General features: G+C 53.4%; 1 protein-coding gene across 6 annotated transcripts; it reads left to right on the forward strand.

Moving 5' to 3' along the window:
* Positions 1 to 3,884: 3,884 nt before the first annotated feature.
* On the forward strand, positions 3,885 to 26,788 carry mdga2a (MAM domain containing glycosylphosphatidylinositol anchor 2a). 6 transcript variants are annotated; one of them, XM_061675372.1, is made up of 18 exons: positions 3,885 to 4,008; positions 10,508 to 10,647; positions 14,070 to 14,244; positions 14,440 to 14,636; positions 14,726 to 14,858; positions 15,589 to 15,861; positions 17,113 to 17,442; positions 17,535 to 17,861; positions 18,007 to 18,279; positions 19,786 to 19,934; positions 20,404 to 20,581; positions 20,686 to 20,706; positions 21,550 to 21,705; positions 24,196 to 24,339; positions 24,428 to 24,579; positions 25,329 to 25,428; positions 25,877 to 25,961; positions 26,059 to 26,788. In XM_061675372.1, exons 1-18 carry the CDS (start codon positions 3,933 to 3,935, stop codon positions 26,465 to 26,467), a joined length of 3,318 nt encoding a protein of 1,105 aa, XP_061531356.1. In that variant the 5' UTR covers positions 3,885 to 3,932; the 3' UTR covers positions 26,468 to 26,788. The 6 variants fall into 6 exon arrangements, with proteins under 6 accessions (XP_061531356.1, XP_061531357.1, XP_061531359.1 ...); XM_061675373.1 differs by having other exon boundaries at positions 24,428 to 24,567; XM_061675369.1 differs by lacking the exon at positions 3,885 to 4,008 and adding an exon at positions 9,052 to 9,767.
* Positions 26,789 to 27,459: the final 671 nt, after the last annotated feature.

Below are 27,459 nucleotides of genomic sequence, written 5' to 3' on the forward strand. Positions count from 1 at the left end.
TTTCACGTGTTTGCAAATAAATGTTAATGCGACCTCGCGGTGGCGCCGACGTGTCGTCTTGAGTTCATTTGCGACAACGTTTCCTGCTCCGGTTCATTCGTCCGTTTTCTGTCGCGCGTTTGCTCTCCAAGGATGCAAGTGAACCGGAGCCCGTCCCGGCTGACGTTGAGGGCGGGGCCGGGTACGCCCCGGACTGGCCGCCGGACATCTGAAACGAACGGCTGCCGGTCAAAGCCAGGGCACGTGGAGACGAGCAATCGCGTTAGGGCACCAGTCGATGTTTGACGTTTTGGTCTGTCAAGCCAATTGATTTATTTCTACAGCTCATTTCGTACGCAAGCTAACTCAATGCGCTTTACATGATTAAAAGCATTTAAAAGTAAGTACAGCTTATTCAATTCCAAAAACGGCGTACGCTTATATCTTTTAGCCCGGACTTCAAAACAGCGCCACTCCGATTGACTTGACTTCTTTTGGCGACGACTAAAAGTTGCTCCGACACGTTTGCTTTGAACTCTGCGCTCGACTATCCGATCTGAGTCTGCAGATCCCAGAGCCCGACCGGCTTTACGTGCCTTTCGTGTGGGTTCAGATGGAGCATCATTTGATCATTTTGATCATATTTGACCTGATGGATTGTAATTTTTTTAATATAACTAAAATAGCAAGCAAGTTCATTGCCGTGAGGAGTTCTGGAGCGATGTGATGACGGGCATTTGTGAGCTCGTCAACCGCAGCAAACGGAGTGCCAGTATTGTTCAGGTTGTTCGTCTTCATTTCAGAAAGGTTTCGGTCGTGCAGGAGCCATGCCTCGTCACCGCTCACTTAGCACACACTCGCTGTGTATCTTTTCCTCACTCCTCACATCTGGGCACACGCACATGTCGAAGGGTTCCTGGGGAACTGAATGGGATCGGGAGGGTGCGGGTGTCGGATCGGGTTTCGCCGCGTCTGTGCCGCTTCCCGGTCCGTGCGCCCTACCTGCCCCCCTGGATTTTAAATGCACCACATACGCCTATCGCTGGGGGGCGGGGGGTCGATTTGGCCGTCAGGCAGTAGTGCCTGGCGGCCCCGCCCCCGCCCCCTCGGCTCACTAACCTCCCCAGATTTGAATGCACCGCGCCGCTGATACACTGGGTAGGGCTAATGACTGCCAGTCGGGGACCTGGCAGTCATAGTAACGGGGGGGGGGGACGCACTTATTGCGACAAATAACTCACGAATATGCAAATCGCTCGTGTATCCCCTCACTCACGCTCTCGTCCCGGAGACTTAGAATTCACACAATGAATGCCACCGCACTTCAGTTGTACAGGCGGCTTCGCGACCCTTGTCCCGCATGCTTCTTCTCCTGTTCCCGCTTGTCCTGTCCTTCCCTCACGCAACACTCCTGTTTATTGTTTCATTGTTGTCGATAATCTCGTGATTTCCTCCTCTCAATTCGTTTCGGTTACAATTCGTGCTTTGTCTTTTGTCTTTGTTTCTCTCCCCCCTCTCGAAACTTTGTTCTGTTCTACCGATCGACTCTGATTCTCAATAAACCTCACTTATAATGCCACAGCAGAAGTTTAAAAACTGCTCTGTGACACAGTGAAACGGTTCCGGCACGAAAGGGATGCAGGTTTTCCATTCTGCTTGACCAAACAGCCGAAGAGGACAAAACGACAAGAAAAGGAAAGTTTTGTTCAAGATGACAAAGATCGTCTGTAGCGATCGTAGTCAATTTAGAGTTGAGTTTGTCTCGACTTACGCTCCGCTTTCCTTCATTTAGATTTCAAGGCCTTTACCGTCGTAACGCTCCTCGATGACGTGCTGGGTCGGCTCGAGCAGGGGCAGAGCCAGGAATTTGTCTTTGGGGTGCTGATGAAACTTTTTGCCCTTGGAAAAACAATCCCCGACGGCGGCTCGAGGTCGTCTTCGTTTTAATAGGAGCGACAACAGTGTCCGTGACATTTGACATTTTCCTGGGGGATTTATCCAAACGCTCATCGAGTGTCTCTGCGTTCGCAGCTTGTGACACCGGTCTCCGTAAACTTGGAGCCGGTGTTCTCATTTGTGTACTTTAAAAAAAAAAATCAATCAATCAATAAGCACAGAGGTCGCCTGAAATCGACGTCATCACCTCTCCTTTTTACTTTGGCTCCTCCCCCTCTGGCCTTTTTGGGACGAGACGCTTCCTGCGTAAAGATGCTGCAAGCGCTCACGTACACGCGCGCGCGCTCACAAAGACGAATTGCCGCCTCAGCGTTACCATGGAAACAATTCAACCACGAGTCCAGCAGGTGGCAGTGCGCGTTCTTTCCGACCAGGGCGTCAAACTCATTTTTGTCTCGGGCCACATTGTAGTTAGGGTTTCCCTCAGAGGTTCATTATGAGTGTGTAACCATAAAAATGTTGAGTCGCCTCATCATATTTACACACGAAACGTATGAACCGGTTTTGGAATCCGAAATCGAGGGTTGTGGGTTTTTCAACTATTACTAATGTTTGCTGACGCAAAAATGCTTGCAATATCTCGACATTATCCTTTATGAAATTGTTGATACAGATTGGAACAAGAAACTTGGAAGTGGACACACGTGATTTTGCCTCTGCGGGCCACATAAAATCATGTGGCGGGCCGGATCTGGCTCCCGGGCCCGGAGTTGGGCACCGGTGTTTTCGACGGCTGCGTGGGCAGTCGTCATAATCGTGGCGCTCTTACGGCACTCCGTTCAAACTCGATGCGGAATGTCTGATTAAATACAAGGAGGAGGGTTTCAAACCAGGATTAGGGGTTCCGACAAGCGTTTCAAATGAGGATTTCAAGACAAGATTAGGGTTTGAAACGAGGCTTGGGTTTCAAGTCAATGTTTCAAGCACAAATGAGAGGCGCTGGTTTCAAATGAGGCTTACGGTTTCCAAAATGGTTACGTTTTCAAAGTAGGCTTTCAAACAAGGATTAGGGTTTCAAAGGAAGGTTTCCAGCACAGTTTAGGGTTGCAAACGAGAGTTGGCCAATCAAATTCTGGTTTCCAGCCTTCGGGTTAGGGTTTCAAATGGCTTGCAAGAATTGAATTGAAGCCCAGTTAACAATGAGGGGGTCCAATTAGGATTTCACAATAAGGTTTCAAGCCAGAGTTACCGTTTCAAGTTCGCTTTCAAACCACCGTTAGCGTTTCAGACAGTGACTATGGTGTTTTTAGATTTGGGCTTTAGTTGCTAATCATGGAGCGACATGTGTATTGACGTCATGCCTTGATTCAACATCAAATGCGAGCGAGCCTAACGCAAATGTTTCGCCATTTCGCCGGAGGAGATTCCAAATGAAAGAAGGCGTCGCGTCTGTTGGCCGGCCGCTTTTATTTTGGAAGCGCAGCCCGGAAGTACGTCGGTGGCCCACCGCTGGCCTCTTCGCGCTCTCGCCGACGTCTCACCGGTAAAACTGTCCAGCGAGCGAGCGGACGCTGGTCCATTTCCAGGCCGACTCCGCTCGCCCCTCGGCGGCCTGACGGAGCGCGACGAGCCGCTGACATCCGCAGCAGAGCGCCCGGTACCGCTTCTTCATCCGGCTGGCCGGGATGCACGGAGCGGCTCGGCGCGAGTGAGGAGGAGGGTCAGCGGCGACGCGAGAGCTTTTCCGAACGGCGCTTTCCCCCTCCCACCATGCCAGCAACCTCGCGCGTCTCTCCGCCGGCTTCCTGACTGCAGGACCTCCTGACCGGCGTGCACGTGGGGTCCCGCTGGCCGGAACGCGATCGGTTCGGTTCGGATGTTTGCATGAGACGCCGACGATGGGCACGACTCTGCGCTGAGGAGGAGGAGGAAGAGGAGGAGGAGGAGGAGGAGGAGGAGGAGGAAGAGGAGGAGGAGGAAGAGGAGGAGGAGGAGGAGGAGGAGGAGGAGGGGGCCCAGCGGCTGCAGGACGAGGCCGGACAGACGAGGATGTGAAGATGGGCCCGCTGGTGGCGCTCATCGTGTGGCTCGCGAGCGGCTTCGTGCACGGCGTGCACGCGCAGGGCGTGTACGGTAAGCCCACACACGCACGCACGTGACCTTGTGCAAGCCCGCGCATCTGTCATCCCCGTTGTGACGTCACGGCGCCCACAGGGCAGCCGCTTCCGCTGTGTCACGTGGCCACACACCTGTCAAGGTCACCTGTCACACACCGGAAGTGGAGTGGGCCGCGATGCGCGTGCACGCGGAGAGAGGAGCAGAACACAACTGGACAGCTGAGCACTTCCGGTGTCAGGTCAGGCGACGCACGTGGATTACATGTCACCCTACGTCACGCGCGTGTGCGGGCGCAGGGGATTAGGTGCGAACATCTGCGCGTTGACCAGTCGGCAGATGCCTTCTGCGCCAAGCGAACAGGACAAAATGCTCGTGGTGCGCTAACTCCAGCTGTCAAGCCGTTCAATTTGTTCATCGCAATTTATCGCATGATTTCCATCGTTGGGATTAGGCGCTCATTAAGCGCACGTTGGCAACAAACAATCTTTTGACTTTTTTTCGAAATCTAAAATCGGGACAAAAATGCAGTTTTACGGGGGGCGCAAGCCAGTGCAAACCGTAGGCCGGTCCCAAGCCCGGATAAATGCGCAGGCTTGCGTCAGGAAGGCATCCGGCTTCAAACTTTGCTAAACAAATATGAGCGTTCATCCAAAGAATTCCATACCGGATCGGTCATGGACGACGTCCGCCGCCGGCGCCGTCGACCTGCGGGCCGCCGGTGGAAATTCAGCTACTGTGGGTCGAAGTCGAAGGAAGAAGAGGTGGAAAGCGGGCTCTTCGGCAGAAAGAGAAGAGAAGAGGAAAGCACAGAGCCTAGAACTGAATGCGGGGACTTTGAATGTTGGGACTATGACGGGAAAAGCTCGGGAGTTGGTTGACATGATGATGGGGAGAAAGGTTGATATATTGTGTGTCCAGGAGAGCAGGTGGAAAGGCAGTCAGGCTACACGGTTGAAATGATTTGACCATGGTGGAGATGGGAAGAGAAATGGAGTCGGGGTTATTTTAAAGGAAGAGTTGGCTAAGAATGTCTCGGAGGTGAAAAGAGTATCAGATCGAGTGATGAGGCTGAAACTTGAAATTGAGGGTGTTCTGTATAATGTGATGAGCGGCTATGCCCCGCAGGTAGGATGCGACCTACAGGTGAAAGAGACATTCTGGAAGGAGCTAGACGAAGTAGTTCTGAGCATCCCGGACAGAGAGAGAGTCGTGATTGGTGGAGATTGTAATGGACGTGTTGGGGAAGGAAACAGGGGTGATGAAGAATTGACGGGTAAGTACGGCATCCAGGAAAGGAACTTGGAGGGACAGATGGTGGTAGACTTTGCAACAAGGGATGCAAATGGCGGTAGTGAACACTTTCTTCCAGAACATAGGATGACCTAGAAGAGCGGAGGTAGAAGCACACAGGTGGATTACATCTTGTGCATCTGAAGGAGGTTTCCGACTGTAAGGTAAGTGGTAGGGGAGAGTGTGGCTAGACAGCATAGGATGGTGGTGGGGAGGAAAATTAGGAAGACAAAGGCAGAGCAGAGAACCATGTGGTGGAAGCTGAGAAAGGACGAGTGTTGCGCAGCTTTTCGAGAAGAGGTGAGACAGGCTCTCGGTGGACGGGAGGAGCTTCCGGAAGACTGGACCGCTGCAGCCCAGGTCATCAGAGAGGCGGGCAGGAGAGTACTTGGTGTATCTTCTGGCAGGAAAGGAGAGAAGGAGACTTGGTGGTGGAACCTCACAGTACAGGAGATCATACAAGGAAAAAGGTTAGCGAAGAACAAGTGGGACACCGATAGTACCGAGGAGAGGCGAAAGGAATTCATTGAGATGTGACACAGGGCAAAGGTAGAGGTGGCAAAGGCAAAACAAGAGGCATATGGTGACATGTGTGCCAGGTTGGACACGAAGGAAGGAGAAAAGGATCTATACAGGTTGGCCAGACAGAAAGATGGGATAGAGATGGGAAGGATCTGCAGCAGGTTAGGGTGATTAAGGATAGAGATGGAAATGTGTTGACTGGTGCCAGCAGTGTGCTAGCTAGATGGAAAGAATACTTCGAGGAGTTGATGAATGAGGAAAATGAGAGAGAAGGGAGAGTAGGAGAGGAGGTGGACCAGGAAGTGGCAATGATTAGTAAGGGGGAAGTTAGAAAGGCATTCAAGAGGATGAACAATGGAAAGGCAGTTGGTCCTGATGACAAGGTCAGAAGGAGCTATATTGTGTCTTTGTAGAGCTAGAGAAAGCCTACGACAGAATACTGTGGTACTCCATGGAACTGTGGTACTCCATGCGGAAGTCTGGAGTGGCAGAGAAGTATATTATAATAATACTGGACATGTACGAGGGCAGCAGAACAGCGGCGAGGTGTGCTGTAGGTGTGACAGACGAATTGAAGGTGGAGGTGGGACTGCATCAGGGATCAGCCCTGAGCCCCTTCCTGTTTGCAGTGGTGACGGATAGGCTGACAGGTGAGGTTAGACTGGAAACCCCGTGGACCGTGATGTTTGCAGATGATCTGCAGTGAAAGCAGGGAGCAGCTGGAGGAACAGTTAGAAAGATGGAGGCATGCCCTGGAAAGCAGAGGAATGAAGTTTAGCTGAAGTAAAACAGAATATATGTGCATGAATGAGAGGGGTGGTGGGGGAAGAGTGAGGCTACAGGGAGAAGAGATAGCGAGGCTGGAGGACTTGAAATACTTGGGGTCAAACGTCCAGAGCAATGGTGTGGTCGGGAAGTGAAGAAACGGGTCCAACCAGGTTGGAACGGGCGGAGGAAGGTGTCAGGTGTGTTATGTGACAGAAGAGGCTCTGCTAGGATGGAGGGAAAAGTTTATAAAACAGCGGTGAGGCCGCCCATGATGGACGCATTAGAGACCGTGGCGCCGAAGACACGACAGGAAGCAGAGCTGGAGGTGGCGGAAATGAAGATGTTGAGGTTAGATCTCTTGTTTTGGAGACAAAGTGAGAGAGAGCAGACTTGGATGGTTTGCACACGTCCAGAGGAGAAATAGTGAGTATATTGGTAGAAGGATGATGAGGACGGAGCTGCCAGGCAAGAGACCAAAGAGAAGGTCGATGGATGTCGTGAGGGAAGACAGGAGGGCAGTTGGTGTTGGAGAGGAGGATGCAGGAGACTTACAGGCTTACGTGGAAAAGGGTGACGCGCCGTGGCGACCCGTAACGCGACGAGCCCAAAGGAAAAGAAGAAGAAAATCAAGACAAAAATATTATTTTGAGAATCTTATCAAGTCAATTGACGCTAGTTCCATTTTCAGATTTCCTCACTGATTTTCAGGACAAAATATGTCTTTTTGTTCCTTCTTTTCCTCTAACTAAGCCTTTGTAATTTGAACCAAGAGTTAGTCAGGGCAAGACAGCAACACGTTTCTGAAATCATCAGTAAGAACCTGAACACTCCGTTTGCTGCGCTTGACAAGCTCACGAACCCCAAATGGGATCGCTCCAGAACTCCTCATAGCAGATAAATGATTTTAGTGAATAAATACAATCCAGGTTAAATCAGCAAGATGATTCTACATCTGAAGCCACCCAGGAAAAACTCTATGACTGAGCCAGAATTTGACACAGTTGACCAAAAAAGACCGGAAAACGCTTCAGCAGCTGAAACCATCAGCAAGCTGTCTTGACTCAATACCGTGTGACTTTTTCGAAGCTATTGCGGCGTCTGCGCTTGCTGATTTGCGGCAAATCGTCAACGCTGCCGCTGAACAGGTTGGGAACGTGGGTGTGACACAATGGAGCGGTTCTTAAGTGTTTCAGGTCCAACCTGGAGGAAAGGAGTTGTTTAACATTAACCATCGGAAGCGTACGGTCTCATTGTATGGCAACGATCGACGGGGTCCCTCAAGGGTCCGTTCTCGGACCCCTCCTGTTCAGCCTGCATATGCTCCCCGGGGTCAGATTCTTTCGAAGCTTCACGTTGGCTATCCTAGCTGTGCAGGTGTCGCGCAGTTATATCTCGCAGTGTCGCGTCGCCGTCTAAAAAAGACGTCGTTTTGTCAAATGATTTGAAGAGAGTCAAAACTCTCTTCAAATAAGTACAGTAAGAATGTTTTCACTAGACGTGAGATCAATTCACTCGGTAAGATTTTGCCTTTTTGCAGTGATAAAAGTCCTCCAAAAGCGTTGAATGCGACGCGGTCGTTCAGCTTCGGCTGTCGCCCGAGATGACGGAGGGGCTGCGTGTTCTTCGTGACAAAGGAAAAGAGCGGCGTGGGGCGAGGGCGGATTTTCTTTCAAAGATCAGTTTCATTTGCAAACTTCCCCTTGAAGTATTGTCAGTTACAAATTTACAAAAGAGTGATGTCAAAAATAAACGAGCTGCAGCTCACTGGTAAGCGGCACAATAAAGCGCACGCACGCAGAAAGACCGTTTCACGAGTGAGCTGTTTTTGGAACCGGACCGCGGGCATGCGGTCCTTGGGGGCTACCTGGGGCCTGTGGGCACAACATCGGTGACCCCCGCGTTCATTTGTGTTAAATAGTGTTCTGAAGTGTGAATGGCTTCAACTTTTAGGGGGGTACGCGTGTGCGCATGAGTCAGAGGAAACATCCTGCAGCATCAACACGCCACTCTCAAGCGTGACTCACTTGCTGCTGCTGCTGCAGCTTCGAGTATACTCTGCTCTGATTGGCTCCCACGGCAGGATCGTTGGTCGTCGAGTACTTCACGTTGCTGACGTGGGCTCAATCAATCAATCAATCAATCAATGCACCTCAATTATCCATTGCCTTCATCCTGTGTTTGCCAGTGCAGGGTTAGCTGCTCTCCGATTGGCCAACCGCTGCACCCAATCGCGCGCACGCGTCCCGGTGATGCGACGGCGCCGTCGGGTTGCTTCCATTCATCGTTCGGTCCTCCGGTGGCCTCATTACGTATGCGTGAGCGTGTGGCGCTGCTGGCCAATAGGGCGCCAGTGGTTATTTTTGTCCGGCCCACTGACTGACTGCGTCCGCGGCCCACAAATAGAAGGATGAGAGTGAGCGAGGGGGTGGGAGTCGAAGAGGTGGGGGGGCTTGCGGGGGGTCAGAGCATCTTATGTAACGGCGCCACAGACGAAGGCCGACGTGTGACGCCCATAAAAGCAGGAAAACATCTGACCTCAGATCAGCACGCACAACGCCGCTGCTCATATTCAAATTGTGTGACAATGGGAAACGCCGCTTTACGCCAGGTGTGTGCGTGCGTGTGTGTTTGATGACATCAGCAGTCAGAGGAGACCAAAAAAAATCCTCATCTAAAAATAGACGAAGCAAACTAGGACATCCTCTCCTCATAGCCCCTCCCCTACCTGCTTTCAAACACTTTAACCTTCCCTCCTCTTCCTCACATCAGTACATTATCCTGTCTTACATTACACTACATTATATTATATTATTTTGCATTGGTGTGTCCCGGCGGGCGACCGGTTAGAGCGTCAGCCTCACATTTCTGAGGACCCGGGTTCGATCCCCGTGTGGAGTTTGCACGTTCTCCTCGTGCCCGCGTGGCTTTTCTCCGGGCGCTCCGCTTTCCTCCCGCATCCCCGAAACACGCATGAATTGGAGACTCTAAATTGCCCGTAGGTGTGGACGCGAGTGCGAATGGTTTGTTTCTATGTGCCCTGCGATGGGCCGGCGACCGGTTGAGGGCGTGCCCCGCCTCCTGCCCGATGACGGCTGGGATGGGCACCGGCGCGCCCGCGACCCGCGCGACAGAAAATGGAGGGATGGATTATATGACACTGGTGTGTCCCCACAATGAGTGTCAGCCTGAGGTCGGTGCGTATGTGTGCGTCTATTTGTTCGTATGTGTGCGCGCGCCTTGGTGGGTGTCCATTTGCTTGTGTGTTTATGTGTGCACGTGTTTATTTATTTGTGTTTACACGTTTTTGTGGGTCTGCGTGTTTGTTTGTGTGCGCGTGTTCATGTGTGTTTGAGTGCCTGTGCACATTTTGGTGTTTACGTTGTGTGTGTTTGTGTTTTCATTTTGTATGTTTGTGTCTTCGTATGTGTGCACTGGCTTTTTTGTGTGTCTGTGTGTCCGTGTGTATAACGTATGTGTGTTTCTCTTTGTGTGTGCATGTGTGCGTGTATGTTTGTGTTCCTTTCTTTGTTGGTGTGTGCAATTCTTTTATTAGTGTGCTCGCGTGTGCGCTTGTGTGCACGTGTCTATCGGGGTGCGCATACGTGTGTGTGTGCGTGTGCACGTGTACATGCGTGTTCATGTTTGCGTGTGTTCTGCTTCCCGCCCCGTGAAGTCACTTCCTGTCTCAGTGTGCCGTCGACTGGACTTTTTGCACCCGATGACGGCGAATGTCGCCGAGGTTCGGATTGTGCGGTCGCCGTGGCGACGCCACATAGGGGGCGTGTCCTTGATGTCGTAATGATTATTATTCTCTCCTGCGGGAAATGAGCTTTTACGTTACCACGGCGACGGGTGAATGGGAAAAACCTCTGCGATGTCTCCGCAGAGCGAGCAGCATTTCTCATTTCTAACCATGCTTGTACGTGTTCGGCAGCGCCACCTACGGTTCGCATCGTGCACTCCGGACCGGCGTGCGACGTGGAGGAGGAACGGCAAAGCGAGCGAGTCTACACCATCCGAGAAGGAGAAACTCTGGAACTCGTCTGCCTGGTCACCGGACACCCTCGACCGCAGGTCAACACGCTCGCTCGCACACTGGGAAGCGACTGGGAAGGTTGCGGGATTACGCTGGCGATCGTTGTCGCCTGAAACGGGGGTCACCGGTGTACGGTCAGATTTTGGATTCACAACACAACAATAGACAGCCATTTTGACAATAAATACTGAAGAAGCTGTCGGAATGTCTGCTAGCTTTAGTGTGCACCGATCGACGGCGCCTACCCGAGGGAAGGAGCCGGAAGAGCCGGCGACCGGGATGCGGAGGGTCCGAGAGGATTTCGCACGCGCTTGTCTTGGTTCTGGCAGCGTGCGAGTCCTCAAGGGTGGGCAGGGGCGTTACCGACAATCTTTTCAGCAGTTTTGATTGTGCGTCGGAAGTCGGAGTTTGTGCTTTTTTGCGGCAGCGCCAAACCAGACTGCGATGGATAAACGCGGGACCGATTCGACGACCGCTGTGTAGAACCGCCTCGGCAGCTCCCGTGGCAGGCCGCGCTTCCTCGGAAGCCGCAGGAAGTACATCCTCTGCCGTGCCCTTCTGAGGACGGAGTTCTCCCGCTTCCGGTCCTGAGAAACTGTAATTCCCGGGAACTCGAAGGACTCGACGCTCGACGTGGGGCTGCCGGACAGCGTGAGGGGCAGCTGTGGAGAAGGAAGTTTTCCGCCTGCGTGCGGATGAGGTGGCCTCCCCCAGCCTCACCTGCTGCGTCCTGCCCGTCAGAACGCTGTAAATTCACCGGCAGATGGCGGGCGAGACGCTGAGCTGGAGAAGCTCGGAGGAGAGGAGTTCGGGGACGACGGTGTCGAACGCTGAGCTGAAGTCCACGAACGGGATCCTCGCGTAGGTCCCCGCGCTCGTCCCATGTTGACCGCGTCATCCGCAGACCTGTTTGCTCGGTAGGCAAACTGCAGGGACTCCAGCAGGGGACCCGCGACGCTCTTGAGGAGGTCGAGCATGAGACGTTCAGAGGACTTCATGAGCGCAGATGTCAGTCAGACCCGAGATTGTAGGTTTCTCGGGGACTGGGATGACGGCGGAGCGTTTGAGCAGGACGGTACTTCACACAGTTCCAGAGATCTATCGAAGATCTGTGTGAAGACTGGAGCCAGCTGTTCCACGCGTGTGTGTGTCACAGTGTGACATCCGCGATATGGGATGTGACAGTGTCCGCATATTCATCCAGGCTGCCAGTTGAAGTTTCAAAGACACTCCAGTCTGTGCAATCTAAAGTCTTGAAGTTCTAACTTTGCTTTATGTGTCCACTTCTTCACTGTTTTCACCGTAGGCTTCGCACGTTTACAGTTTTTGCCTGTATGTTGTTATTAAGTGAATTCAGCAGTGATCAGACGAGCCCAGCGCCGCACGAGGGTTAGCGGCGCGGTCTGCGTTATTCAGCGTCGTACAGCAGTGGTCTGAAATGTCGGACAGTCGATGAGCCGCTTGCATTTAGGGAGTTCGTGGTTGAGTTTAGCTTCGTTCAAGTCGCGAGAATAATGAGGTGCGAGTCTGGGTGCTTTTTTTCATGTTTGTTTACATGTTCGGCGAGCGTTAGCAGCGCGGCATTGGTGTTATCAGGAGGAGGAACGTAGACACCCGCGGGTACGGATGAAGCGAACTCGCGCGGTGAGCAGAATGACGTCCAGTTGAAAAACAGCGACTCCAAGCGCAGGCCGCAGTGTGTGCTGAGCTCCGTCACGTCAATACACCGTTTTTCCTTGCTATAGAAGCATATCCAGCCGCCTTGCCTTTCGTTTTCCCCGATAACTCCGTAACACGATCCGCTCGGTGTAGTTGGAAGCCCGGAAGCATTATGGCGCCATCGGGGACGCGTTCGCAAAGCTGCGTCTCCGCGAACGTCCAAAGTCTTTACCGGTCTTTGGGAGAAGATGAAGCTCGTCCGTTGCGTTGGCTAGCGAGCGTAGATTTGCATTCGGAATCCTCTCTTCCCGGCGCTCGATCCGAACGCCGACTCGTTTCCCGCCGTGGCGTCGCCTCCGTGCGCCCTCGATCACGGCCGCTGAGTAACTCGGAGAAAGAAATTTGGGAAAGTTGCTGAAAGAAACGCCGGAGTAGTCATTAGCAAGTATTCCCTTGTGTAAGTAAATTGCGTCACGTCTCCAAAGACGGATGAAAAACACAAAAACGGAGACCGAGCGAGAGAGCTCGTTACCGAGGCGACCACTCGGTTACGCACCATAGGATTACGCTTGGATTTTGTTGGTATTATAGTGGGATTTTGTTGGCAAAATCACGGGAACAGGGTGGGATTTTATTGGGAATGTCATGGGAATGTGGTGTTATCGTGAGATTTAGTGGGGGATAAAGCGGTATTATGGTGGTGTTTTGTTGAGAATAGGTGTGCATGTCGTCGGATCATTTTTCGGAAAGTACTGGAATATGGTGGGATTGAGTTGGATTGTAGTGGCCGTGGAGTGAGATTCGAGTGGGACTATAGCGGGGATGATGCCGGAGTATGCTGGGATCATGTTTGGAATATCGTGGGCATGTCGTGTGATCACGGTGGTGGTGTGACGGGAAGACGTTGGGAGCGTGCCGGGAATATATAGTGGGATCGGGTCGGGAGTATTGTAGACAATAGTGGGAATATCGTGGGAATGTTGCGCAATCATGTTGGGAATACAGCGGGTTGGTGTTCGAATTACGCCGGGGCGTCAAAGTCATTTTTGTCGCGGGCCACGCTGTCGTCACGATTTCCGTCAGACGCTCGTTATGACTGCGAAGCATCGTCGTATTACGACGCACGAGCGACTGATGGATTGCTACTTTGGAAATCAGAAATCAACGCGAGTCGTTTGTTGGACTCCTGTTCAAGTGACTGTAAAAAGGTTTTGGGAACCAAAAATGCTGGCATTATCTCAATATCTTATTTATTACCTCGGACGAGTTGACATTTTGGTAGAGATAGAAGAAGAAGAAGAAGAAGAATGACCTTTTATTGTGATGAACACGAAATTTGTTCTCTGCATTGAACCCGTCACAGTGAACGCATACGCCGGAGCAGCCGGAGCGTCGACTTTGACGCACATCGTTTACTTTCGCGGGCTATAACAAAGTGACGCGTCGGGCCGGATCTGGCCCCCGCGCCTTGAGGTCGACCCCCGCGGATTGCAGTCGGTCTTCTTCGTCTCTTTTGATCGTCGATTCAAACGAAGGTGCCCGTCGGCCAATCGCGCCACGCGCATTCTCGATCGTTCGATTGTCTTCCGCTCGTCTTTGCTCCGTCTTTTTGTTCGTCCCTCTTTTCCCGCCTTTGCATTTTTCTCTCTGCGGGTGTGTCGGAGCTAAAAATAGAACGGCTGCTGGCACACACACACACACACAGAAATGATTTTTGTCCAGTGAAATCAAAGTCAGTGACGCCAAAAGTGCCACAAAGACAGTTTTGCATCCCAAAACTTCCCGTTTGGTTTGCGAACAGGTGCGCTGGACGAAAACGGCGGGCGGAAGTTGGGAGCGCCAAGGCGACTCTCGGGCGCACAACGACACTCTGAAGATCGAAAGCATCGGCCGCCACCAGGGGGGGCGCTACTACTGCAAGGCGGACAACGGCATCGGGACGCCCGCCATACGATCCATACGAGTTGATGTGTACTGTGAGGACGCACGCACACACACACACACACACACACACACATACACACAACGCACCCCTCGACAGTCTCCTGAGGTTTCGTTTAGTTCCACGTGAGGCTCTTGAATGCATCGCGAGCGCGTCGTGCTGCCTTCAGGGACCCTCGTTGTCGTGCGACGCATGATGGGAGCGTGTGCGTGTGTGTGTGCGCGGTCAGTTCTGGACGAGCCGCTGATCACGGTGCATCAGAGCGCGGGCGACGCCAAGGATCGCTTCTACGCGGAGCGGACGGTCTTCCTGCGCTGCGTCGCCGCGTCCAATCCGCCCGTCGCCTACACCTGGAGGAGAGGCCGCCAGGCGCTGTCGCAGGGAGCGGACGCCGGAGTGGACATCTATGAGCCCTTCTTCACGCCGGTGGGCACCCGCCGCGCGCGCACACACACACACACACACTCCCCCTCTCACTCACGCACACACACACACACACACTCTCTCGGGCGCAGGGCGAGACCAAGATCCTGAAGTTGAAGAACCTGCGTCCTCAAGACTACGCCAACTACACGTGCGTCGCCTCCGTCAGGAACGCGTGCGACATCGCTGACAAGATGGCGCACTTCAGCCTCAGCAACAGGACAGGTGCGCGCACACGCACACGCACAGTTGAAACCTGATGTTTTCCGTGTGCTATCGATTTTTCTCCGCCTGACATGAAATCAGACTCAATTGTTCCTGTTTTAGGTCCATTGTGATGACCAGAACGATTTTATTTGCTCAATGCCAGCGTACTAAGAGAAGGATTTATTTTATTTTTTTCCCCAATTTTTTTTCATTCCAGCGCCCGTTTTTCCGCATGGTGTTCTCTCCTCACGATTTTGTCAAGCGCACCAGTCCCTCGTGTAGCGCAACAACCCCACAACACGGTACCGCCACCTCCCTATTTCACAGTCGGGTCGGTGTTCTCGGGCCCGCGAGCTCCCCCCCTTTCCCCTCCGAACGTGACGATGCTCATTATGGCCAAACCGTTCAAAGTGAGTTTTGTCAGACCGCAGGACATGTCTCCAAAAAAGGCAGCCTTTGTCCTCACAGTAATCTGACTGTGGAATGTTTGCTAACGTTGTTGGTGTTTTGAATGGCTTCTCCCCGGCAGAGTGTCGGCACACTCTTCTGCCGGGGAGAAGCCAAGCCGTGAAAAAAATCCTTTTGTCACGTTTAGCAAATAGAAATCCTAAGCGACGTCAAACAGGAAGCGTCTCGTCCGATTTCGCGGCCGTGTTTGAGGTAAACATCTGGTTTCGGCTGCTCCCGCGCAGTCCGTACACACTCGCATACCCACGCGCCGCCGCGACGGCGGGTTTCGCCCCTGCAGCTCCGCCCTCTGTCGAGCTGCTCCCGGACGACCCCCTGGTGGTCGACCCGGGCCGGACGGTGACGCTGGTGTGCGTGACGTCCGGCGGGGAGCCCCCGCCCGCCCTCCGCTGGGTGCGCCCCGGGGGGGAGGCGCTCCCCGAGGGGAGCGTGACCGAGGCCGGCACGCTCACCATCCCCGCCGTCGCCGTGGACGACGGCGGGGCCTACAGCTGCCTGGCCGACAACAACGTGGGCGGCGGGGCCAGGAAGTCCACCGACATCCTGGTCAGAGGTAAGACGGCGCGCCTGCTTAGTTACGCGCAAACGGCCGCACGCGTGCATACAAATGTGTATAAACATACGAGCGCATAAACACATACGCGCGTGCAAACACACGCGTAAACATAAACAAACACACGCACGTATACACGCATAGACACACTCGTGAACATACCCCCGTATGTACACGCACTCATACACATTCAAACACACCCGTGCACAATTGTTAACAGCCGGCGACTCGTGTGGGCCGAACGGGTGGCAACAATGAAGAAAGGAAACGGCGGCGTTTGGAGGGCGATACCCCGTCGGCAACGCGTCGGCTCTTCCCGAGCTCATTTTGGGAACGACGCGCTCGCTTCAAAATGTCGACTTTGGAACTGAACTACTGTCGAGTCCATTTTTGGCTTTCGCGTAGAAAATGCAAATAGGTGAGCTTTGTGTTTTTCAAATATAACATGAGATTGCCGTCGGTCAACAAATCACCGGTCTAAATCTCTTCAATGAATCTCAAGTTGTGCAAGAAGTCTGATCGGACTTCAGCCCTCTTCTGACAATTCTGTCGATATCATCGTAACAAGTCAGTCGGCGCGTAACGTTCACGCCGTCGACCTTTGTCTCGTCATTCACGGGACGCGAACGCAAACGACGTTCAGCTTTCATTTGAGGCGATTTACGCGCACGTCGGCGAAACGGTATCTAGCGGTCCGTGTGTCGCTCCCGCTTTTATGCCTACTAAGTACTTACATTTTGGGGGGGCTGGCTAGCCGCATGCTAGCATCGCGCGCCCTCGGGTCGCTGACGTCGGTCCGACGCATCGCTCGACTCGCGAACGAATATGCGGCCCGACTTATTTGTCTACGGAAGGAACTTGAATGCGTTGGCGAACGCGGTTTTCCACGTAAGATCGCAACCCGCTGACCGAAACATTTTGCCGGTTTTGAAAAACCGCCGCATCACTAGCGTCCTTCACATTTGCTCCACGAATGCGTCAAAGTCTTGCGCGCGCGCGCGTGTTATGTAACAGACCTTCAAGTGACACACGCGCTTTTTTTGCAGGCCTTTGCAACTATTTATGGACAAACTCACACTTTTGTACACATACGCGCAACACTGTAAGTGTATACACACACAAAAGACACCGACACACACACACACACACAAACCAGTACATTCCGACTCCACCCACTTCCGGTTTAGGACTCGACACTTGCCGTTTCCGACTCCACCCACTTCCTGTTTGTGACTTCACAAACTCCGTCAGGTCTCCGCAAGGCTCGCTTCTGGATCACTCCGGACCCGTACCACGACGACGACCGCATCCGGATCGGGCGCGAGGTGAAGATCAGCTGCCAGGTGGAGGCCACGCCCCCCGAGGAGCTGCAGTTCGGCTGGATGAAGAACGGTCGCCCGCTGCGCAGCTCCGAGCGAATGGTCATCACGCACACGGACGCGGAGATGTCGCCGGGCGTCACCAACCTGGACATCATCGACCTCAAGTTCACCGACTTCGGCACGTACACGTGCGCGGCGTCGCTCAGGGACGGAGGAAGTCCGGAGATCAGCATCGACGTCAACATCTCGTCCACCACAGGTGAGGGAGGGGGGGGGGGGGGGGTGGTCAGCCCGGGCGCTTCGAGTTGCTCGTTCGACTTCGTTACCTGGACTTCCCGCGTGCGGCTGCAGTTCCTCCGGAGCTGACGGTGCCCAGGGGGCGCTCTCGCATCGTCGCCCGGGAGGGCGACACAGTGGAACTGCGGTGTCTGGTGTCGGGCAAACCCAAGCCCGTCATCCTGTGGTCCCGCGCGGAGGACGCTCCGGAGGCGGCGGACGAGGTCCCGGCGGGGGCGCCTCCGGCGACCGAGGACGCCGCGCAGACCGAAGGCTACGACGGCATCCTGAGGCTCGCCGACGTGACGCGGGAGATGGGCGGGACCTACCGCTGCCGGACCAGCCAGTACAACGGCTTCAACGTCAAACCCCGACAGGCGCTCGTACAGCTGGCGGTGCAGTGTGGGTAGCGCGTTCTTCACCCGGAAACTAATCCGCCGATCCCCGGCGAGATCGGAAGCACGGCACGGGCCCGGTGTTTACGAGCATTAGCGAGCGCTTTATTTTGTACTGTTGTCAATGACCCGGTGCGCTGTGTGTCGCGTAGTCCCGCCCGCGGTGGAGCCGGCGTTCTCGGAGGTGCGCCAGGCTCTGGGTCGGGCGTTCGCCCTGACGTGCCGCCTGCTGCGCGCCCACCCCGCCCGCCCGCTGCGCTACGAGTGGAAGCTGGGCTCCCGCCTCCTGACCGTGGGCCGGTTTGACGAGCAGAGCGACGACACGCGCTACCAGGTGCGAGCGCTCAACCGCGAAGGCTACGGCGAGTACACGTGCGACATCAGCAACGATGCCGGAGCGGGCAGATGTACCTTCCTGGTCACGGGTGAGTCACGACGTACCTGATGAATGACGGGAAACCGTCAACTCCGACTCAGAACTTCCCGTTCGCTTGTTGACACGCGACTCGAGACTTCCTGTTTGTGTCTCGCAAACGTCCGGATTGACGCTGACCACGTCCTCTTTGTGATGTCATACTTCCCGTTTGTGACTCCTCCCACTCTCGTTTGACACTCTGCTCATTCCTCGTTTTATTCATAACCGTGTGTTTGTCACTGACATGTTTGTGACGCTGGCGGCTTTTGACTCCACGAACTTCCTGTTTCTGACTCGACGCGTCCTCGTTGGGACTTTATGACTTTAAGTTCGGACCAATGAGATGCGTCCTTCACGAGTGACACGCAGCGTCACGAGCAGGTCATTAGCTGATGATGAACATTAAGCTCCGTGGAAATCCAAAATGTATCCGGGGGGGGCTTAAATCACGCGCACGCACACATTTCGAGTGTTACGTTGCGGCTCGACGCGCGAGGATTTGAGTCGTCGGGAGCGACGACGTCTCCGCGAGCCGCCGACCCCGCCCGCGACCCCCCCGCCAAGGCGCTTTTGAGCGCGCCTGTCAGCGCGCTGAGAGATTTCCTGAGTTAAGCTTCTTAACGCCGCGCGGCGCAGCGCAGCTTTTTCCTCCGAAGAGGAGAAAGCTGTCTCGGCGGGCGCGCGTGGCGGATGAAGGCCAGGACGGTCACCGAACGAAACCGACGGCGGCTCCGTCGCGTCCGCGGCCGTCGTGTAAGATCGGAGGCGCCGTGCGGGAAGAGGGTTGCGATGACGGCGTCGCGCGGATGCAGAATGCCAGTCGTGGCGGGCGTGCCGATTGTAACCCGTCACAGTGAACACGTACGCGTGTTGGTGGAGCACGCCGGGGCGGAGGGCAGCAGGGGCGCCCGGGGAGCGTTCCGGGGTATCGGCGTCTCGCTCCGGTCGGGGTCTCGAACCTCGGTCCCCCGCGGTGGCAGGCGACGATTTTAACCGTCGGGCCACGCGTGACGGGGAGTCGAATCGATCACTCGCACTCCTGATCGCCCCCGACGGTGCGCGGCACCGGTGTCAAACGCGCAGCCCGGGGGCCAGGGCCGGCCCGCCGCGCCGCTTGACGTGGCCCGCGAAAGCAATTCAACCGCCTACTTCCTGTTTCTTGCTAAAATAGCAATTTTTCTCCACTTTTCACAGATATGACGAGCATTTTCCCTTCTGAAGGAAATGAACCACAGCTGTTTGCTTATTGTTTGTGTGCCACAATTTTCCACAACTTCTGATTTCAAATTCAATTCATCGTGGACAATATATGCAACAATCACTTGTGTGTATGAAATATTCTGTTGAGGTGACTGTCCATTTACATGGTTTTCATCGTCATAAGGGCCCTGAGAGGAAAAGCATAACTACCGTACGACGCGGGCCGCCACAAAACTGACTTTGACCCTGCCGGTACGCGGGGTCAAAGTCAGTATATGAATAGAAGGGCCAGCGTCAGTGCCGCTGCCTCCCCCAGGGAAGGCGTACCCTCCCGAGTTCTACTACGACACGCGCGGCGCCCTGTGGCAGAACCGGCCTCGCTCGTACGGCTTCAAGTTGCAGTGGACCCAGATGGAACCCGCCGGCGTGGACCGCATCCTGGCCTACAGGCTGGGCATACGTCAGGTGCGTCCGACCGGCGCCGGGCACGGGCACTCGCGATCTGTATTCGAGTACGAGTGCAGACGCTCGTGTGGAGGGGGGAAAAAAAACGACAATTCAACTCGATGACATTGATTTGATTCGACTCATGGACAAAAGTCAAGTGCGAAACAACATTTTAGCAATACGACACAAAGAACTGGTTTTAGAAACTGGAATGAAGCAGAAAGTCACACACGTCGGCGCGCCTTTGAGTGACATCAGGAGCCTGGCGTCGTACGGTTGCTGAGCGTGAGCGTTTCGTCCGCGCCCCTCGCGAGCGTTCTCATTTTGCATTCGCCCGTTTGACTCTTTGTCTCGTGACACGGCTCAAAGTACGCTCGCGGTTCGGGCGCTCTTCCGTGTATTACGGTGTTTCTGCTCGGTGGCTTCCCGCCGCCGGGCGGCGGGGTGCGCCGACGCTAACTATATCCGACGCGTGTTTTTGCGCCAGGTGGGGCAGGGCCGCTGGTGGGAGCAGGAGATCCCCGTGGAGGCCGGAATCCGCAAGGGGGAGCTCTTGACCTACAACCTGACGCAGCTGGTCAAACCCGAGTCCTACCTGGTCCGCCTGACGCCCATCACGCGCTACGGCGAGGGCGACGCCACCGAGCGCATCATCGCCTACAGCGGTACTTCCTGTTAGCACGAGAGCCTGGAGACTCAACCACGACACCGTTTGTGTGTGTGTGTGTGTGTGTGTGCACATCTAACCAGTTTTGTGTTTCCTCTGCAGCTCCAGTGAATCCACACCTCAGTGAGTACTCCTTTGTAATCCGATTACTGTAATTCCCACACATTTACGGTTCACTATTTGCATTTTTTTTAAAACTAATTCTCAGTTAATTGCCAAAAAATGCTCCTTTGTGTGTGTGTGTGTGTGTGTGCGCGCCCTCTGAACTTTCAAGTGCTACAAGATGGCGCCAAAGGCGTGCAAATAGGAAAGTAGTACACTAATTGGTCCAAGGAAGTATGTTGAAGTGATACATCGCAAGTAATACACAAGCTTCGTGTATTGGAGGAGGAGCTAAACTTCAACTTTGTGGAAATATCTTTGCGCATTTGTCATTTTAAAAAAAATGTTTGGGGACGACCGCTTAGAGCGTCCGCCACACAGTTCTGAGGACCGGGGTTCGATCCCCGGCCCCGCCCGTGTGGAGTTTGCGTGTTCTCCCCGTGCCCGCGTGGCTTTTGTCCGGGCGCGCCGCTTTCCTCCCGCATCCCAAAAACATGCGTGCGAGGTTAACTGACAACTCCAAATCGCCCCTAAGTGTGAATGTGAGTGCGATTGGTCGTTTGTTTATGGGTGCCCTGCGATGGGCTGGCGACCGGTCGAGGGTGTACCCCGACTCTCGCCCAAAGCCGGCTGCGATAGGCGCCGGCACGCCGGCGAACCTGTGTGAGGAGAAGCGGCTCGGAAGATGGATGGATGGGCGTTGTAAAATGAGTTTGAAATGATGTCGAAGTGTTTTGGAAGGATCATTTCGCTAGATTTACAGTTAAGATTGACTGTCCACAATTCCGAGCCTTTTTCGGGAGATATTTTTCCACTGCTCTGCTTGTGATGACATTATCGCGTTGCGCGTGTGCGCGTTCGCAGGGGAGTTCCAGTGTGCTTTCGAGGACGAGACCTTGTGTCTCTTCTCGCAGGACAAAAGCGACGACTTCGACTGGACCCGCCACAGCGCCGCCTCCCGCGACACCAAGTACACGCCCAACACCGGACCCGGCGCCGACCGTCGTGGCTCCAAGCAAGGTCTCGCACATGCGCGCGCCCACGGCCTTCGAATCCGCTCGCAATTGGAGAACATCAACAAGGACAAATTGGAAATGTTCAAAATGAGCCTCAAATGGCTGCTTCCCACCAAAATGAAAGACTTCGTGCTTCTTTGCAGACTTTTTTGTCGGTCTGCTCACGACTCCCACGTTTCATCGGCGGCTACCTTGGCAAAGAATCGGAACTCTTTGGTCCACGCGAGCGATCGAAAGCGGGCCGGCGCGTGTGAGCACAGAAAAAACAAACACGAACGCTGTGCGAGTGTGTTGCCAAAGGGGATTAAGTGCAGCAAAATAACAATGCGAGGACTTTAATCTCGCACGCGCTGAGGTTAGCGAATCATTTCCGATTTAGCCGCTAAATCGTGCTGATGTTAACCCCGCCTGCTCTTATAAACACGCATCGCAGATGAGTCACATGACACCCAAACGCAGGAGGAAGATTTGGGTGGATTTGCAGACCTTTTTGGGATTGAATTCACTTCCTTTGTCCCGATAATCCCGTTCGCATTTGACATGTCTACTTTGTTCGAGTCCGAGAATCGGAATCTTGGAATCGGAGGCTCGGCGCGGCCGAAAGGTCAGCGGTTCTGCCGAACGCGCGTATCTCGGTGAACGTATTTGTATTTTGCGGGTCCTCGACTCGACGGCCCAAAACTCACTCAGTAGCGAACTTTGGAAAAATGAGCCGCCGCCGTCCGTTTGAGCGACGCACACGGAACCAATTGGGTGGACGTGTTTATCGGGGGTGCGCGGATCTTTGGAGCTCAAAGGAGAAAGGGGGCACACGGAAGGGTTTTTCACGGTGGAAACCGCGTCACCGTAACGCGGGCACCAAAGGCTCGTTCGCGGCCAGACCGTCCCGATTTGTAGCTCCTGCCTGGACGCTTGGTAAGCAAATGGCGAGCTCCTTCGTTGGGAACGCGAAGGTAAAGGCCAAAAGACAATGGACACGCACACGTTGTTTTGCTTTGTGACAAGCAAACGTATGGAAATGCTCTTCGATGCTTGACGTGAAAGGATCGGACCGCGCGGTCGGCGGACGTTTTCGCCCCGATGACCGACTCGCTCCACAGTCCAAGTCAAACCTTAACATTTACGTTGCCGATGATTGTTGAAGGTTAAGGTCAGCTCTGCGGCGTCATCGTGCGCATCCAGGCGCCACCGGCGATGCGTTCGAGAGCAGCTCGGAAATGCGAATTCGTGTTAAATAGGGATTTAACCCATTTTTGGCCAGAGTTAGAGAACATTTTAGCGCGGCAAGGCCACAGACGGGCGTTCGCATAAAAACCGCATTTTTGATCGAGGGGGCAAGGGGGAGGTGCCGGAGCACACGTTGGCCCCGCCCCCCCGCCACTGACGTTTATCGTGACGGGACGTGCGAAAATGTCTCAAGGAGTCATGCTGGAAATTGAACAGGAACTTGGTCAAATTTCAAGACTCCGATCGGGAGCAGGTACACGGCACGGATGGCCCGTGCGAGATGACCAATCTTTCTCGCCTTTTCCATCCATTGTGGGCGGAGCCTGGCGTCAAAGCCATTTCCAGGATATTGGAAAAGTAAAAAAAAACGATACCAGTTATCGCAATCGACTTGAGATCGGGGGGGGGGGCAAGGGGGGGCATGTCGATCGTGCAAGGCTACACGCAACAAAAGCCTGAATTTTACCAGGATAAAGTTATCCTTTCACATGGAAAAAAAAGTCATAATTATACGTCCTAAAAAATGGCAAATGTTATGAGAAAGCATTTTGGAGTTTAGAAAGAGAAGAAAAGTCATTTCAGGTGGAATAATGGTTTCATTTTACTGAAAAAAAAAAAAAAAATTATGGGGGGGGGGGGGAAAGTGTAATTATATGAAAAAGTTTTCATTTTGCAAGAAAAGTTTGTTTTACCTGTAAAGAAAAATCATAATTTCATGAGGAGAAAAGTTGTAATATATGTGAAATTTTTTTTTTAAACAAATTTACAGAAAAAAAGATTTAGACTTTTACAGGTAATCATTTTCCGTGGAAAAAAGAAAGTTTCACTTTTATGTGACAAAAAAGAAGACTTAATTGGACTTACTAATTGTAAGTACGGGAGAAAAAAGTTCACACGTAGAAAAATGACTTCATTTTACATGAAAACTGCCTTCATTTCATCAGGAAAAATAGTTAGGATACGAGAAACGTTTTAATTTTTGTCCTTTTGTGAAGGAAAAAAAGTGTTTGAATTGAATGTGATCGTAATTTTTCTCATTTGATCGTTTCGAGGCGCGGCCATGAAAAAGAGAGCTGCCATTCTTTTGGCGTCTAGTGCCCCCTTCGGGTGGCAAAAACACCCGCAAAAGACTTTGTTGTTGTGTTTTGTTCTTTCGGAAATCCCTCGCAGAGCTCGTGTGCCGAACACGTATCTATTTTGTAGCGTCTTTTGTTGGGGGAAAGCGATGAGTCGAATCAAGTGAAATGGCAATTGTGGCGTCCCGCAGGGCATTACGTTTACATCGAGACGTCCCGGCCCAGAATGGAGGGCGACCAGGCCCGCCTCCTGTCGCCCACCTTCAACGCGGGCTCCAAAAGCGGCGCCACCTACTGCCTGGCCTTCTACTACCACATGTACGGCAAGCACATAGGTGAGCGGGCGAGCGGGCGAGCGGGCGAGCGGGCGAGCGGGCGAGCGGCCGACGACACTTCGCCTCAACTTCCCGTTTGCTGACGCAGGCGCGCTCAACGCCTTCCTGCGCCAGAAAGGAGCCGCGGCGTCGGAGGCGTCGGAGGCGTCGGTGTGGAGTCTGAGCGGTAACCAAGGCGACCGATGGCGCCGCGCCGCCGTCGACGTCCACCCCAGCGCAGACTTCCAGGTGCTACTCGAAGTAAACGTACTTAGATTTGTCCAAAATACAACTGCAGTAAAAGTGCTGAGGACGCGCCCTCAAGTGGCAGTCCAAAAGTACACGCTTAGAAATGTACAACACAAATCCAAATAACAAAGCTCCATTTCTTCTGAACAGATTTGCCCAGTGCCAAACGGCTGAAACGAGTTGAAAATCTGCAAATTGTTTGGGATTTTGACACTTTTGTTTTGGCAGTGAGCAAGTAAATGTTAGTGTTCATAAATATTCGATGTTAAGGCTCAAACACGACATCGTTGACTGGCAGCGAGCGAGACTTCAACGACCGAGCTTTCGAAACAACAAATCATGCGTGCGCCCAAAGCACGGCAGCGCTTTAATAATGACAAAAAAAAAAGAGCCCGAAATGATTCCTGCCTCGAAAGGTTTTTCCCAGTTTGGTGGAGTTCCCTTGTTGCGACCGTACGCCGCATCATGTGCAGGCATCCTTCTTCCTTTGGTTTCCGCCGACGAGGAAACTTTGCCCCCACTAGCTTAGCGTCACCGTAGGCTCAAAGTATCGACGATGCGCTTGACTCGCCGACTTCCGGCGTTCTGCGTTTTACGTCGCGTCTACGTTACCTTTAGGTTTTAAAAGTAACGAGCCCGATGTTTTTGTACGTGTGGGTTATGTAGCAGATCAACAAATATTGGAAGCGTTTGGAAAATCTTCGTGTGTTGCAGGCCTAAGCTAACCTGTGTGTGTGTGCGCGCGTGCTCGTGCTCGCCAGGTGGTCCTGGAGGGGGTGCGCGGCGCCGGCATCGAGGGCGACATCGCCGTCGATGACGTCACCATCCAGGAGGGCCGATGCCAGGATCCGCCGTCCAACAGTGAGCGAGAGCGGCGCGTCCTTTCTCTGTGTGAAACCTTTGGGCCGCTTTTTTTTTACCAACTTCTTTTGGGGCCAATTTCTGTTTGTTTGTGTGTGTGTGTGTTTTGTTTCATGTTTTTTAGCAATTAATTTTTGCTTGTGCCTGTTTCCAACCGCCCTTTTTTCGTAGCTTATTTTGCAGCTTTTGGCCCCTTTTTTCAACTTTGTCTGTTTTGTTGCCATTTTTCTTCTTGGCCTTCGAATGTTTTTCTGCGTCGGCGTCGGTCCGTCCGACACGCCTACAAATGGTCCATTTTGATTTGAAGGTGGCATTTTTGGGTGATGAGCTCGGTCGGTCGGGAGGGACCTCGAAGAAAGCGAGCGCTCGCTCACCTTCCCCGATTTTGCTGCCGAACGATCACGAAGACGCCATCGTGATCCTCGCTCTCTTTCTCGCCCTCTTTCAGACCTGATCTCGCACGCCCCGCCCCGCCGACCCGCTTTATGGCTGCTGCGCGTCGCTCTGAGTTTGACTCTGATCGGCCGACAGAGGTGACGTCGCGATGACCTTTGGCCTCTCGCGCCGATCGACGGCGACGTGGCCGCCGCGCCTTGACGGCTGTTTGCTTAGCTTAGCGTTCCTTCCCAGGTATTTGGAAACAGCGACCCCGCTGACCCCCGGTGACCTCCCCCCCCCCCGGACCACCGTGAGCCTGTCAAACTTGATGACCGCCAAGAAGGCACGCGCACGCAGCAGAACACGTACACATCATACGCACGAGAACACACACACACACACACACGGGGACAAACTCACACTAACACACACAAACCTGAACACACAAACGAAAAGACACAGACGCACTTGCTGGCGGACACAAAAACACACACACACACACACACACAGATCCCGAAGGAGTCCTTGCGGGGTCTTGAGCGTTTTCGTTGTTTCGGAGTCCGTCCGCCATGACACTCAAGTGCCTTCAGATCGAGCGGGAGTCTGCCGTCGCCGCGGCGACTGGGGAAGGACATCCCGGCGGCGGGAAAGACGTGGATAAAGCCCGAAAGGATGATTCCGACACGCGAGGAGGTTTTTCCGAAACGAGGCTTCCCGATTGGTCGGATGTTCCCGAAGTGGGCGTCGCCACTCCGATAAAGTCCACAGTGTGGAATTTATTTTTCAACAAGCACAAAAAAGACAAAACGCCCGAGTTTTTTTTCCCCCTCTCAATCCTGCCGGAAGGAAGGAAAATGTCAACTTCCTCTCTCGGCAGGAAGTCGACGACGGCGGCGTTTGTCAGGACGGCTAAGTTTGATTTTGTCTCTTTTCCTTCCTTCAGCATGTTTGACAAACAAAAAGTGTTGGACTGCAGACAATAAAAGGGATTTTTGTCAAGTTGAGGCCTCGATGTCATCTCTTGACCATCTCCGCCAATGGCGATCGCGGAACGACGAAATAGGCCATGGCCATTTGTCACCACTAGGGGGAGGCAACAGCTCATCCCGGAAGTTTCAGTGACATTTTTAGATTCATTGTGTTCAAGTGTGTTCGAAATGAATTGACTCGTTTATTACTATTATGGCTGTCTAGTTTTGGGGGGACAGAGTGCATTATTAGGGTTAACGTTTCATTACATTTAAATTGCCAACTTTCAGCAGTAGTTTCAAGTTTAGGGGAGAAATATTATTTATTATTATTATATTTCCAATATTATTTTCAAACGAACTCATCACAAGTGCAGAAGTATCATCTCGGAGGGAAAATGTTTATTATTTGCTCAGTTTTGCGCAGGCAAAACAAATCAGAAAGAATTCGTTACGGCCTGTCGAAAAAGTGGACATTCAAATATCAGTCATTCGTTCCTCTTCCGTTCCGCTCATCCTTGGGGGGGTCGCGGGCGCGCCGGAGCCTATCCCGGCGGGATACGCCCTGAACTGGTCGCCAGCCAATGGCAGTGAACGATATCACTTCATCTGAAACATTCCTTCCTTCATTCATCCATCCATTTTCCGTTGCGCTTGTCGTCACGCAGGTCGCGGGCGTGCCGGC

Source organism: Phycodurus eques, chromosome 4 (assembly GCF_024500275.1).
Source record: "Phycodurus eques isolate BA_2022a chromosome 4, UOR_Pequ_1.1, whole genome shotgun sequence".
NCBI classification, from domain to species: Eukaryota; Metazoa; Chordata; class Actinopteri; order Syngnathiformes; family Syngnathidae; genus Phycodurus; species Phycodurus eques.